General features: G+C 36.2%; 1 protein-coding gene across 10 annotated transcripts in view; it reads left to right on the top strand.

Moving 5' to 3' along the window:
* The window catches only part of NSF (N-ethylmaleimide sensitive factor, vesicle fusing ATPase), a 160206-nt gene that overhangs the window by 41181 nt on the left and 105255 nt on the right, over window positions 1-13770 (top strand). For all 10 annotated transcript variants that reach the window (XR_002517891.2, XR_002517890.2, XM_021928364.2 and 7 more), the window contains 3 exons: window positions 1760-1867; window positions 2342-2417; window positions 5129-5284. Coding sequence is in view for 8 of the 10 variants with exons in the window: in XM_021928364.2 (XP_021784056.1) it covers window positions 1760-1867; window positions 2342-2417; window positions 5129-5284 (340 nt within the window). In the remaining 2 variants the exon portion in view is untranslated. The remainder of the gene's footprint in view (window positions 1-1759; window positions 1868-2341; window positions 2418-5128; window positions 5285-13770) is intronic.

The following is a 13770-nucleotide window of genomic DNA, read 5'->3' as shown; positions in this document are numbered from 1 at the left end:
TCTCAGCTCACTGCAACCTCTGTTTCCTGCCTCTGCCTCGTGAGTAGCTGGGATAACAGGTGTGCACCACCACGCCCAGCAAATATATGTATTTTTTGAGACAGAGTTTTGCTCTTGTTGCCCAGGCTGGAGTGCAATGGCGCGATCTCGGCTCACTGCAACCTCTGCCACCTGGGTTTAAGTGATTCTCCTGTCTCAGCCTCCCGAGTAGCTGGGATTACAGGCATGCACCACCACACCTGGCTAATTTTGTTCTTTTAGTAGAGATGGGGTTTCATCATGTTAGTCAGGCTGGTCTCAAACTCCTGACCTCAGGTGATCCACCCGCTTTGACCTCCCAAAGTGCTGGGATTACAGGCATAAGCCACCATGCCTGGCCTTTTTTTTTTTTTTTTTTGTATTTTTAGTAGAGATAAGAGTTTTGCCATGTTGGCCAGGCTGGTTTCAAACTCCTGACCTCAAGTGATCCTCCCACCTTGGCCTCCCAAAGTGCTGGGATTACAGGTGTGAGCCACCACACCTGGCCAAATGAGGAATTTAAGATCTAAAGAAGGTAAATGGTATGCCCATGGCTACATAGCTAAGGAACATAGTTGAGATAAGAATTAATAAACACATATTTGATAGTACCTAGTACTAGCCACTGTTTTAGACACTGCAGATCGGCAGTGAACAAAATAGATGTAATCCCTACTGTCATAGAACTTACTTTCTAGTTGAGGAAAACAGAAAATAAGACAGGAATACCATGTACAGTTAAGTCTCTGATGATAGTAGACCAGGACACTTCACCAGAGAGCCATTGCAGTACTGTTGTGTATTGGATGACTAAAATTGTGCTCAGATTGCCTAGCTAAACTTGATGGTTTTTACCTTTGTTTTTAGCTTTAGTATCCTAATGGAAAATGTTTAGGAGAATGTTTAATAGGAAATGCTTTGGTATTTATAATAATTTAAAACTCAGTAGCATGTAGAAGTCGGTAAATCCGTGAACGAGAATCTTTCATAATTCAGAGAAGAAGTAAATATCTTACTCCAGATCACTGTCCTTACTGTTTCTTCTCATTTGTGGTATCTGGTAGTATAGCAGGATTGACGGACAGCCCAACCTGTAATATTTACCGTTATACCCCAGCACATAGAAGAAGACCAGACTTTTAGAAGGGACTCAGCAAATATTTGGTGAATGAGTAATTGAGCACTCAGAAGCTGTCTCTGCACTTGTAGGGCAAGCATTTTGTACTGGTGATAGGAAAGCATGAATTGTAGAGTCACAGACCCAGGTTTGACTCCTGGTGTTCTCATTTACTGTGACTCTGAGCCTTGTTGCGTAGCCTCTTTCTGTATCTCAGCTTCCTCACTAGTAAAACGGAGTCATAGTTTCTGCTTCCAAGAGTGTTTGTGAATATTATATAACTGCCTGTAGCATTTGAATTAAATACTAAGATACTTTATTCTTTGTTAGAAATAGTAAATGTGGTACTCTTGAATTACTTTAGGTGGCACTCTGACATTTAAATTAGATATTTTTTATCCACATGAAATAAATTTTAAACTTGAGTTTTGTAGTCATTTTGTAAACACTGATCGTAAGTGCTAATTCTGTTTTCTTCATTGGCTATGAATGTGCTTGAGTAGCAGGTTGGAGAGCAGTATATAAGAGAAAACTGGTTTTCTGCATTTGAAAAACATTGGTGATGATCTAAGAAACCATTATATTATGAAGTGATTTTTCTCCCCTTAACTCTTTTCTACATAGCTTGTCTTTAGCTTCAATGAAAAGCTTTTTGGCTTACTGGTGAAGGATATTGAAGCCATGGATCCTAGCATCCTGAAGGGAGAGCCTGCAACAGGGAAAAGGCAGAAGGTAGGTTTTATTTCTGATCATCTTTACTAGATCGTCCTATAATGTAATTTGTGCAGATTGATTATAATTTTCCTATCTGTTGCTTAGTGATTTTTTTCATATTGTGTACCCTTTTGAGATAGTAGGGGGAAAATTGCTTTCATAGCCAGCATTGTTATTAAAATATAACTTAAAATGTACTTATTTGCAGACCTAATAGTAATGTAAAATGTAGACATATATGTACATATAATTTGCATGAATGCAGATATTTATTGTAAATAGTAAGAAACGCGTTATTGGAAAGATACAGGCATGGAAATGAGGCATATAAGAATTGTAGAAGAAAGTTATGAGTAAAGTAAAAGTAGCTCAGATGATAGTCTGGAAGGTTTGCTTTGCCCAGAGAGACCTCATTTCCCCCTCACTTTTGGCCTTGCTTTGAGAAGTCCGAAAGTTTACTATTAGACTCCTAATTATTGTCTTTCTATACAGATTGAAGTAGGATTGGTTGTTGGAAACAGTCAAGTTGCATTTGAAAAAGCAGAAAATTCATCGCTTAATCTTATTGGTAAGATTTACAGTTTTTAGAATATTTGAAATGAAGTGGGCCTGTTTCTATATGTAACTCAACTACAGTGATTTCCAAATGGGGAAAGGAAGGAGGAGCATCTGTCTTGAGAGAGTTTATCACAGAAGCATGGGATATTTCCTGTAGGTCAGGTTTGCTGATGAAAAAGTTTAAAACATTCATCTGGATCAGCTTTGTCCAATAGAAACAGAATGTGAGCCACATGGGTAATTTTTAATTTCCTAGAAATAGCACTAAAATAAGAAACAAATTAATTTTTTAACTTTTAATTTTGAGATAATTTTAGGCTTACAGAAAATTTGCAGAAATAGCTTAGAGAATTTCTTTTTTTTTTTTTTTTTTTTTTTGAGACGGAGTCTCACTGTGTCTCCCAGGCTGGAGTGCAGTGGCGTGATCTCGGCTCACTGCAAGCTCCGCCTCCCGGGTTCACGCCATTCTCCCGCCTCAGCCTCCCAAGTAGCTGGGACTACAGGTGCCCGCCACCGTGCCCGGCTAATTTTTTGTATTTTTAGTAGAGACGGGGTTTCACCATGTTAGCCAGGATAGTCTCCATCTCCTGACCTCGTGATCCACCCGCCTCGGCCTCCCAAAGTGCTGGGATTACAGGCTTGAGCCACCGCGCCCGGCTGCTTAGAGAATTTCTGTATGCCCTTTACCAGCTTATACCCTGATGTTAATGTCTTATTTGACATTATCAAAAATACAATGGTAAGAAATGAATATGGTTTCATTTCCGCTAACTAAATTACAGATTTTATTGAGATTTCACCAGTTTTTCCATTGTGTCCTTTTCTGTTCCAAGATCCAATTTAGGATCCCATATTGCATTTAGTTGTTTTGTGTTTGGAGTTTTCTTCAGTCACTGACAGTTCCTCAGACTTTGTCTTTTATGACTTTGAGAACTGGTCAGTTATTTTGTAGAACACCCCTCACTTGGTTTTGTGTTAAATGAGATAGCATCATCATTTCTTTTAGTGATTCAGTGATGAATGTGCAGGTCAAGTCTTCCCAGCAGATTCATGGTTCAGTCCTACTCTTGTACTGTAGCCCAGCTTTTGTCATATTAAAACAATGCAGCTTGTTCTCTGAGAATAGTAACTCACCAGAATAAAGTGCCATTAACTGGGCAGTAATTCTTATTTTTGGTTGATTTAACTATGTTGATATCTACCCCACTAGAGAGGAGAGGGTTTTCATTGGTTACACACCATCATGTCTAGGGTCACTTAAGAGTCTTCGAGTGTGTGGCCTTTATTTCCTGGTCTGCACATTACCATTCCCCCTTACTGTTTTTTGTTAATATAAAATATTTTATTTATAAAATATGGTTAGGCACTCGAAAACAATTTACACGCTCTAAAGTTTGGTTCTGTTTTCATAGTTTTGTAATTTGCTTTTTTGTAGTTTTGTAATTTGCTTATTTTGTTTCAAACATCTTAAATATACATCTATAACATGATTTTTAATGCCTGTATGTCATTTTATGTAGGATGTATTTTCCTATTATTTATCTAGTACATTTATGAAGTGATTTCTTTGTATTTTATTTTTGTGTACCTTTTATTAAGTTATCCCAAGGAAGCTGCATAACTTTGATAGGTATTTCTAAATAATCCGTGGGAAAAAATTGTGTAATGGGCATGCAGTAAATTTTGCCCACAAGAGGGCAGTAGAGTGTAAGAAAAAATATTTTTGATCACTTTCCAAAGGAAATATTAAGACCTCAAATCTCTAACCATAGAATTATCATCTAGTACAAACTTTTTAAAAGTGTTACTTTATTTTTAATTGACAAATAATAATTGTATATATTTATAGGGTACAATTTAATGTTTTAATACATGTAATCATTGTAGAATGATCAAATCAGGCTAATTAACATATCACCTCAAATATTTAGCATTTCTTAGGATAAACTTTAATGTGACATTTTCTTCCCTGGTTTTATAAAAACTATATTATTACTTTACTTTTTGTTTATAATAGAGCATACTAAGGTACTTAATTTATTCTTTGTTTGAAATAGTAAATGTGGTTCTCTTAAGTTACTTTAGGTGGCACTCTGACATTTAAGTTAGATAATTTTTGTCCTGTGAGAGAATTTTTAAACATGAGTTTTGTAATCACTGAAGTCTTTAGGATGATTTCAGACTTTTGTGTGCAAGTGAAGAGAAAGCAAAGAAGACATCAGATTTGTTTAGTGCATCTCGTTAGGCTGAGGGACTATATGCGCAATTACCTGCATAAGCATAATCTGGATAAATATATGTATTTTAAAATACACTTGAGTTAGGAGACTTCAGCGACTGCAAAATTTCAGTTGCATTTCTGCCAGCTAGTGTTGTCTTCATCAGATATGCACATGGTGTTTCTTCTGATCAACCAAGTTAGTTAATTTGGTTAGATTGAAGGTTAATAAAACCAAGTTTTGTGGACTGATAGAAATAGACTACAGCATAAGTTTAGCTAGTCATTTTGACAGCATGTTACCATATATGGAGATCAGACAAAGTAGATAGCCTAGCAAAACTTACCCTTCTGTCTGTAAAATCAGCTAAGATTATATTGTTCATTTTTGTATATGTAATGGTAGCTTTTCTTTACTCATTTAGGATGTTCAGGGAGTTCTGTCTTTTTAAACGTAGTGATAAAGTCCTTGTTTCACATTATATAATATTCGTTTGACATAGGCAAAGCTAAAACCAAGGAAAATCGCCAATCAATTATCAATCCTGACTGGAACTTTGAAAAGATGGGAATAGGAGGTCTAGACAAGGAATTTTCCGATATTTTCCGACGAGCATTTGCTTCCCGAGTATTTCCTCCAGAGATTGTGGAGCAGATGGGTAAGTTTAAAAAGGAAAATGTTATAAAGTCTTGTATTATTAAAAAAATTAATGCAATGAAGAATCTCTTTTCAATAGTTTTGAAATTATTTTTCAGACCCATTAAAGTATTTTTGTCTTTTTCTTTAAAAATGAACAGATAAATTTTCTGAAAAACTTTTGTAATACTAAAACTTCTAAAATTACATTTTAATTTTATGGGGAAATCATTGAAGTAAGACTTGTGGTGGCTCCATTTTGTTATTTATTTATAGAAGAATGCTTTTCTATGGGGCATATTTAGAAATTTCCCGACAGTAGTAATACTAGTAGTGACTCCATTTTATTTATTTATTTCTGTAAGAATGTTTTTCTATAGGGCATGTTTAGAAAGTTCACCTGACTCTAAAGATCACTATGGGTCAGATTTACCCTGCTGAATAATAATGATCTATTAGACTGTGTGCATTGTTCTAACATTAGCTGGCGTTCCTTTTTATTGTGCTGTCGCATTATCCAGTTAGTACATCTTCATACCTAATAAATGGATGCCTGGCATGTTTTTAAATTAAATAAGTTTGATCCAAAAAGACAAATGCAGGTTATACATTGGAGTTTCTATATTGCATACAAAGAAGTGCACTGTTCATTTATCACTTTCTTCTTGAAGATTGATTTAATTTATCTGTGTGAAGTGACTTTATTTGCCCAGTGGAAATGCTGTCATGAGTGTTTTCATATCCATATCATTTGTTGGATTGGAATGTGAGCAACAGAATATCTGAGAAAGGAATGTATAACATACCAGCTTCTGGCAGACTATTAGTGTAAAAATAGCATCCCAAAAAAAAAAGTGGAATATGAATATATTACTCCCCTCATCCCCATCATTCTTTATCTTTAAATTGCTACTGGAAGATAAAAGTGCATTTATTATGGTGGGGATAAGAACTGCTTTCTAGGCACTAAGTGCTTGGATTGTATTAGCCTTCTATTGTTGGTAGCCTTTCTGCCTGGTCAGTCACTCTGATAAATTACAGGCACGGCACACACCTGTTCATTGGGTAAAGGTCGAGTTTGGAATTGGATTAAGAGAAAATGACAGAGACCCTCATCACCTGAGTTTTATACACCTTGAAATGGCAATAGCATACTTTTTATCTCAAAGATACAAAGGCCACGTCCATTAAAAGCAGAATTTTAATTGGGAAAATATTTTAAAATGTGGTAGTTCACTATCTTGTTAATTTGTGTTTTTTCATCAAGACATGAAAATATTGTTAAGTGTATTTTGGGTAAAAGCAGGGATAAAGAGATGATTGCAAATGTTCTAAGTTATTCTTGTAGAATGTTTTTACTAGTTTTCAGAACTGAGATCTAGTGCAGAAAGAGTCTAATGATTCTGTTTCTTTGAACATTTATACTGTGTAGCCAACAAGTAGAAAAATAACTGCATTGGTAGTGAGCCATCTCTTTTAATTATAAATGTTTTCTCACCGTTTGGAAGCTAGTGAAGATACAGTTATTCAGATACTAGTTTGCTATTTGTGAATTATCTAGATCCTGCACTTGAAGCTACGCGCAACGTCAGTATGCGTTGGGTAGATAATGCGTAAAGGAATTGGACTCACGTTGGTCAGTTTGTGACCTTGCCAGCTGTTGGAGAGTTTTAAATTAGAACAGATTTGGAATTTATTAGTGAATTTCATCTGTTTCTGATATCTGTATTGAAATGAATTGAATTACAGTAGTGTGCTTTTTGTTGTTTTTGATGTGCTTTTTGACTAAGCACTATGGATTTGAATTTTGTGAGTGCCGCTGTCCAGAACCTTTTTTATGGATTTATTTTTCTAATATTTTTACACTAATCAGACAAAAAATGAGTTCTATCCTTTTAGAAAAGTAATTTTTTTTCTCTTTATGGCTTTTTGCCATCAGGAAGCATGTATTATCAATTTCATTGAAAAGACAAACTAGTATAAAGCTGCCCTGGCTTTTGAGCTGAATTGAAAAACTTATTTTCTTTATTCTGAATAAAGTTTCTGGGTATCTAAAAAAAAAAAAAAGTAAAGCTCCCTCTTTTTTTTTTTTTTTTTTAAATGGTTAAATGGCTGAGAAATAATTCTCTTGTAATGCATGTATCATTCCCTGTCTTCCAATAGAGGCTTCTATTTTCCTTTGAATTTTGGGGGAATTATATAGTAAAATCCTTTCTTGCACTCCAATTACAGTGTGGTTATAAGGCTCTCATTAGACTTTGGTAAAGGTACATAAATAAAAATGGTTACATTTTGACAGAATATAAATAAAATTATACAAATTCTTTTTATGCGTATTCTGTGTTTTTTAACATATCAGATGGGAACAAATTGATTTTTTCCCCTTTTTGTTAACTAAATAGACAGATCTATATGGTTCGGAGATTCAACTGGACACTGAGTATGACTGGTTAAATCCGTTCTAATTTTTTAAAAAGATTAGGAAAGAATAATTTATGTAGGTTATGGGGCTTTTTTGTTTCAAGCAGAAAACTTTGCTTTTGGCTTAAGACCAATTATTGTCTTTCCATGGAGTCTAAAGTTATGTCTACTTTGTAAACAGGAATCTTAACTAATGGATTTTTTGACTATATATCAATTTTCAAATTTACAAAGTGATAAATTTAGAATGTTCTCTTCTGTCATTATGTTCATCAGACTGATAATTATGCTTCTAGATAACAGAGTTCTTTCTTTTTGTTTATAAAACTTCATGTTGCCTTTTCAAAATTGAAAATATAGTTTAGCTACGAGCAGAATGTTGCTGATGAGATATAGGAGGACTAAAGGACTTAACCAGAGGCACACAATTATGCAGTAAAATTAGGGAACTGATGAGGTAATATACATGAAAATAACTGTCATGGAGTTTCCAATCTGTTAGTTTCTCTCTTGAAAGTCTTTCAAATAGATAGTGTATACCTTTCTGCTTTTGTACTTTTGTTATATTTTTGTAGAATTAAAATCAAGGAAACCCTTAAAGTAGAAAGGAAGTCACATAAAGCTCTCTAGACTGAGGGATAAAGGAAAAGGGATTATTTAGGGGAATATCAATTTAGACTTTTGTTTTTGTTACTGTTTTAATCAGAGTAACTGTTGAGTTTCCACCTTGTCTAAAGTAGTTGAGCTCACCCAAACCCAAGTGGGGCAGCCCTTCCTTGGAAGTATATGAGAGCAACCAGCAAAGAAAACTAAACCTATACTTTGCACTTAGTAAATACCAAATAGGTATTTAGTTAGAATGCCCTCCAACCCCCCACAAAACCGATTTTTAATTAAGAATTACCTTAAATCCATAACTTTATGGGCTAATAGAAGCCACATTTGAGTCCCAGGGTAGAGATGTGAACATCAAAGCTGGTATCTGGAAGTATGGGTGAATAAATTCAACAGCTGATTGCTGTCTTTCAGCATATTCAGGTGTTAACTGAATAGATACTAAATACTCGTGTTCGGACATTTACCACACTTATTCCCCTGTATGCAGTTTTGTGGACAGTGTTCAGGATAAATAAATGATCGATTACCTCAGTTCTCACTGTAGCTTTTTTGTTAGCAAAGATAGAGTTTCTGCAAAGAAACTTTATTTTTCAGCATCCCTGGCATGGGATTCTCTCTAAATTATAAATGTCAAAGCAAAAAAACACATCGTTTTCAGTGAACAGTGGAATGATTGTTAAAGAATTAGTCAGCGTCTCTTAATGTAATCCTGGGAATAGGTTCACATCTACCCAAGGAAAGACCTAGAAGGAAAAGGATGTAAAAAGGGAAGACCTCAGTCTCACACTGTCTTTCAGTGGATCTGTGGGGTGTAGATGTTCAGGCCACCTAGTGGGGAGGAAAGCCACTTGTTATGGTCTTGTGCCCCCATTCTTTGAAACTGACACTGTGTTCTTTTTGGTCTCCTTTCCCCAGTGTCTCCCTCTGTAAGCCCATTTTCAATAGTATTTTTAAGGTTTCTTTTGAAATTCAAGAGAAAAGCAACTCTTTTCTGATATCATAAGTGAAATTGCAGTTACTCTATGAAATAGAACTGCTGAGAAGATAAGGAACCTTTCGATCACACAGACATCTTTCACATGCTAAAAACAGTGCAAATAAAACATAGTAGAAGAAAGGGCACTAAGGTTTTGTGCATGCCATATTTGGGAGAGAGGGAGTTCTTGCTAAGATTAACATAAACACTGACACTCTTAAAATGCATTTTCACACCCCCACTCATGAGGAGAGATTGCATTTTAAATGGGGGTTAAGACATCTAGCCGAACTCCAGGGCTCTGTAAAAGGAACCCTAAGGCTAAAGAGCTTATCTGAAATTTGAAAAAAAGAAGAAAAAAAAAAATGAAGCTTTCTGACATTCATCTTTTTTTCTTGTATTAGTCATAACTTGCTTTTCAGCTATATTTTAGGTTTTGAATGCCAACCTGACATCTGTTCAAGTCTGCCTGTAATTTATTAGCAGAGGAAAAGACAGCAGTTGCTCACTAGTTAGAGATGCAAAATTTCTCCCTTCCTGTTCTCCACTAAGTATTTATAGATGATACCTGGATATGAGGAATGTAATAATTTACTAAAAACTTCAGGTCAGGAAATTTATAAAGATTTTTTTTTTAATTGGAAGAATAAAATGGCTTAAGACCATGTAATTTCCGAAATCTCTAGAGCAGGATTTAGAGACAAAGCATAGACCCTAAAAAATACTTTAGCTAACTTTCTATAAATTGTAGCTTTTTTAACCTTGAATTAATTTTTCCATTGGTTTTCAGTTTTTTAGTTAAATGTATATTTGAACAGTAGTTGTGCTTATATCTGAAAGTCAAACTATATGTAAATTCACCTGGCATTTGCATTTATAGGCAGACTTTCAGAAACAAATCTTTTGGAGAGGCAGTGCTGTCTACAGAGTCGCCAAGTGGATTAGATTTCCTGGCAACTACAGTTGAGTTACTTACAGATCAACAGTTGGGTCACTGCAAAGTTGAGGTCTGAGTGTTAACCTGAGTGCCCACCGGTAAGAAACTGGTTAGAGCCAATCTTAAAATGTTATAGCTCCAAATGTAGAGACATGTTTGTGTTAATAAAAAAAATATAAAAGCAAATGCATTCTAAAAATCTCTAAGGACACACATTACATTGAAAAAAATGTTTACGGCTGAATGTGGTAGCTCACACCTGTAATCCTAGCGTGTTGGGAGGCTGAGATGGGAGGATCACTTGAGCTCAGGAGTTCAAGACCAGTCTGGGCAGCATAGTGAGACCTTGTCTCATTTTTTTTTTTTTTAATTTAAAAATTTAATTTAAAAATTTTTTTAAAGTGTTTACTTCCGTGGAAGGGAAGCTATGATGGGGAATACAGGGAAAGTTTTGTTGTTTTACTCGATTTTACCTTTATGTCTGAATCTTTTATTATGATATTATATTTCTAATGTGTGGTTTTAAAAGCCAGCAAACAAAAGATAATATCACAGTATGTTTCTTGGGGTGGCTCTACTGTCAGCACGGAAAGTCAGCAGGAAGCAGGTACATCCTTCCCCCTTCATGAAGTTTTCTGTGGAGGAGAAGAGTGCAGGGTAAAAGGCCCGGATTCCAAGGGCTTTGCTGGCAGCCCCTTAGAGGGTAGGCAGAACACCTATCCTATTTGGTCAAGAAGAGAAAAACAGTTTCTCCATATATAACAAACTGCTTTCCCCCAGAATATTCTGCATTATAGTAATGGTGTAAGTAGTCTGCCCTTCAAACATGAGAACATTTGTATCCAGGCCTTTAGGCAGCCAAGGCAGCATTAAAGAAGAAAGAGTGGGAGCAGCGTGAGCTGAGGGAGAGCAGAGCTTCTGACATTTGAGGAACTGGGCGTGAATTTGTTTTCAGCCTTCAAAAACCATTCTCTTGAGGAATCCAATTCACGTGACCCCGGAAGTGAAATGGTTGGTGTTTTCTCCTGCTTTACTCCCATATGTAGGTTGGTGATTATAATGAGGGTGTTGGCTAATACTAGCCAGACTCTGTTCTATGTGCTTTATTTATTACTGTGTTTATTAATCCTCACAACAGCCTTCAGAAGTAGACACTGTATTGTCTCCGTATTATAGAGCAGGAATCTGTGTCTCAAAAAGGTGAAGTAACGGGTCCAAGACACACAGCTAGTAAGTAGTAGAGTCAGATTTGAACCCAGGCAGTCGAGTCCCAGACTTCATTTCCTTAACCATTACATATTCTCCCACGAAAGCCCATCGTGTAAAACCATTTAAATGGGCTTTCTAGCTTCACTTTTTGGGGGACCTTTGAAGCAATCATTGAGGCAGCCTTTGTTCTAGCCAAGGGCCAGCCATGGCACCATTGAGATTTTGGGCTGGATAATTATTTGGTCTGGGGACTGGGTGTCCTTTGCATTGCAGATAACTAACTTTTCTAGTAATCCGATGTGTTCAAATTGTCATGAGCTCAAGAGACATGAAGATTTGGTGGTGGGCTGTAATGCTTAATACCTCAATGCCACTTATTTCATGTGTGTTTTGCCACGTGTTGTAGCAAAATACAGGAAGGAAGGAACTGGTATGGGTGTGTCAGAGAAGTTGTCTTAAACTGTCAATCTGGAGATGGAACATAAATGTTAAAATTAAATAATCATTTAAAAATTAAGCAACATAACAAGTGATATCAAAGGCCAATATTTGATTAAGTGCCAGATGAGCAGTACAGTTGATAAGCCCTATAGGAATTGAAAGAGAATCACATCAAGAAGACTTCATGGAAGAGGCAGAGCTTGAGTAAGGCCTTAAATGCTGAGCGGTTTTGGATAGGAGGAGAGAAGAAGATGGTTGTCCATATCCTGGGAAGAGTGACAGACTAAACACAGTATAGACTTCATGACCTAGACCAGTCTAGCAGAGCTGTTGTTTGGAAGAAACAGGAAATAAGATTAAAAAGTTCATTTGGGGTTGGGTTGTGGAAATCTGTGAGGAGATGAGGACTCTTTTAAGTACTGTCCCTGTTTAACCTTCCACACTCAGGTGCTTCTCCTGTGTTTCCCTGTACCTTGTATATACTTAGATCCAGCTGTGTTCTTAATGTAATTATTCATTTGCATTAGACTCCTGAGGCAGAGTTTCTCAACCTTGGCACTATTGACATTTTAGGCTGGATAATTCTTTGTTGTAGGGCGCCTGACCTGTGCATCATAGGATGTTAAGTGGCATCTCTGGCCTCTGCTTGATGTCAGTACTTCCTTTCCTCACCACTCCGAGCCCCAATGATGATTTTAAAAAATGTGATGAAACTGTCCTGTGTTGAGAACCATTGCTCAAAAGCCTTTGAAGGCACAACTGTAATGTCTTCTTATCCATGTATTATCAATATCAGGGGTGTTGGGATGTAGGTTGCAGGTCATTGTTGGACCATGAACCACTGTTACCAGTCCACAATAAGATAAATATTGGAAATTAAGAGTAAGCAATTGAAATGTTTATAGCAATTTGACATTACCACAATTTTTTAAAAATTATATTTTACAAAAATGTTGGTCTGCAATGGATTGGAAATTTAAAAGGAAAAAAAAAATACAACTGGACCTTAGCACAAATAGTTTGAGAAGCACTGGCCTATGTAAATATTTGCAAAATGAATGAAATTTTTGAACAAATGCCTTAGAGAAGAGGTGAGGCGAATAGTCTTAGAGACCAGTGGACTATTGCTGTCCAGTGCGTGGTACTTAGAATCTGGATTGGGGTGAAGGCAGCAGGAATGGAATAGGAAGAAAATAAATGAAAAAATTGCAGACATGAAACTGGCAGAATTTGGCGATAGTTATTGCGGGTGACAGAATTGGAGGTGAGACTCACGTCTTGTGAGAAAATGTTGGAAATAAGGAAATCAGGAGAACGTAGTTTTGGGAAAGTAGAGATTATCATTGCACATATTTTCAGTATCGTGAAAGAAAACTGGAAGCTGAACTGAAGAGAGGAAGAATTACTGGCATTTCGATTTATTGAAGCCTAGCTTCAATCAGTCTGCACATGTTTAGGAAACACACTGTTGACCACTCTTGCTTGAAATACCCTCTTTACTTGGCTGTTCTCACTCCAAGCGTTTCTGGTTTTCCTTTTATCTCTCTGGCTGTCCCTTTTCAACCTCTTTTGTGTCCCTTAAAATGTTGGGATTCCTCAGAAGTCTGTCTTTGACCTATTATTTTTCTCTAATTATTCTCCCCCAAATTGATCACATCTGTTTCATAGCTTCAATTAGTATCTTTATGCTGCTAACTCTCAAATATGCATATGCCACCTCTGTCTCAGTTGAGAACTCTGGATGTGTACCAGCATAACGTGTTGAGTATTTCATGATCACATAGTTAGCTTGAAATTAAACACATTCAGTTGCCCCTCAGTCCTCTCTAAACATGCATCTATATCTGTGTTTTCTATCTCTGACAATAGTCTAGCCAAAAATCTGAACACCTTTAACTCCTCTCTT

Source organism: Papio anubis, chromosome 17 (assembly GCF_008728515.1).
Source record: "Papio anubis isolate 15944 chromosome 17, Panubis1.0, whole genome shotgun sequence".
In the NCBI taxonomy this organism is placed as follows: Eukaryota; Metazoa; Chordata; class Mammalia; order Primates; family Cercopithecidae; genus Papio; species Papio anubis.
This window is presented reverse-complemented; position numbering and strand designations above follow the sequence as displayed.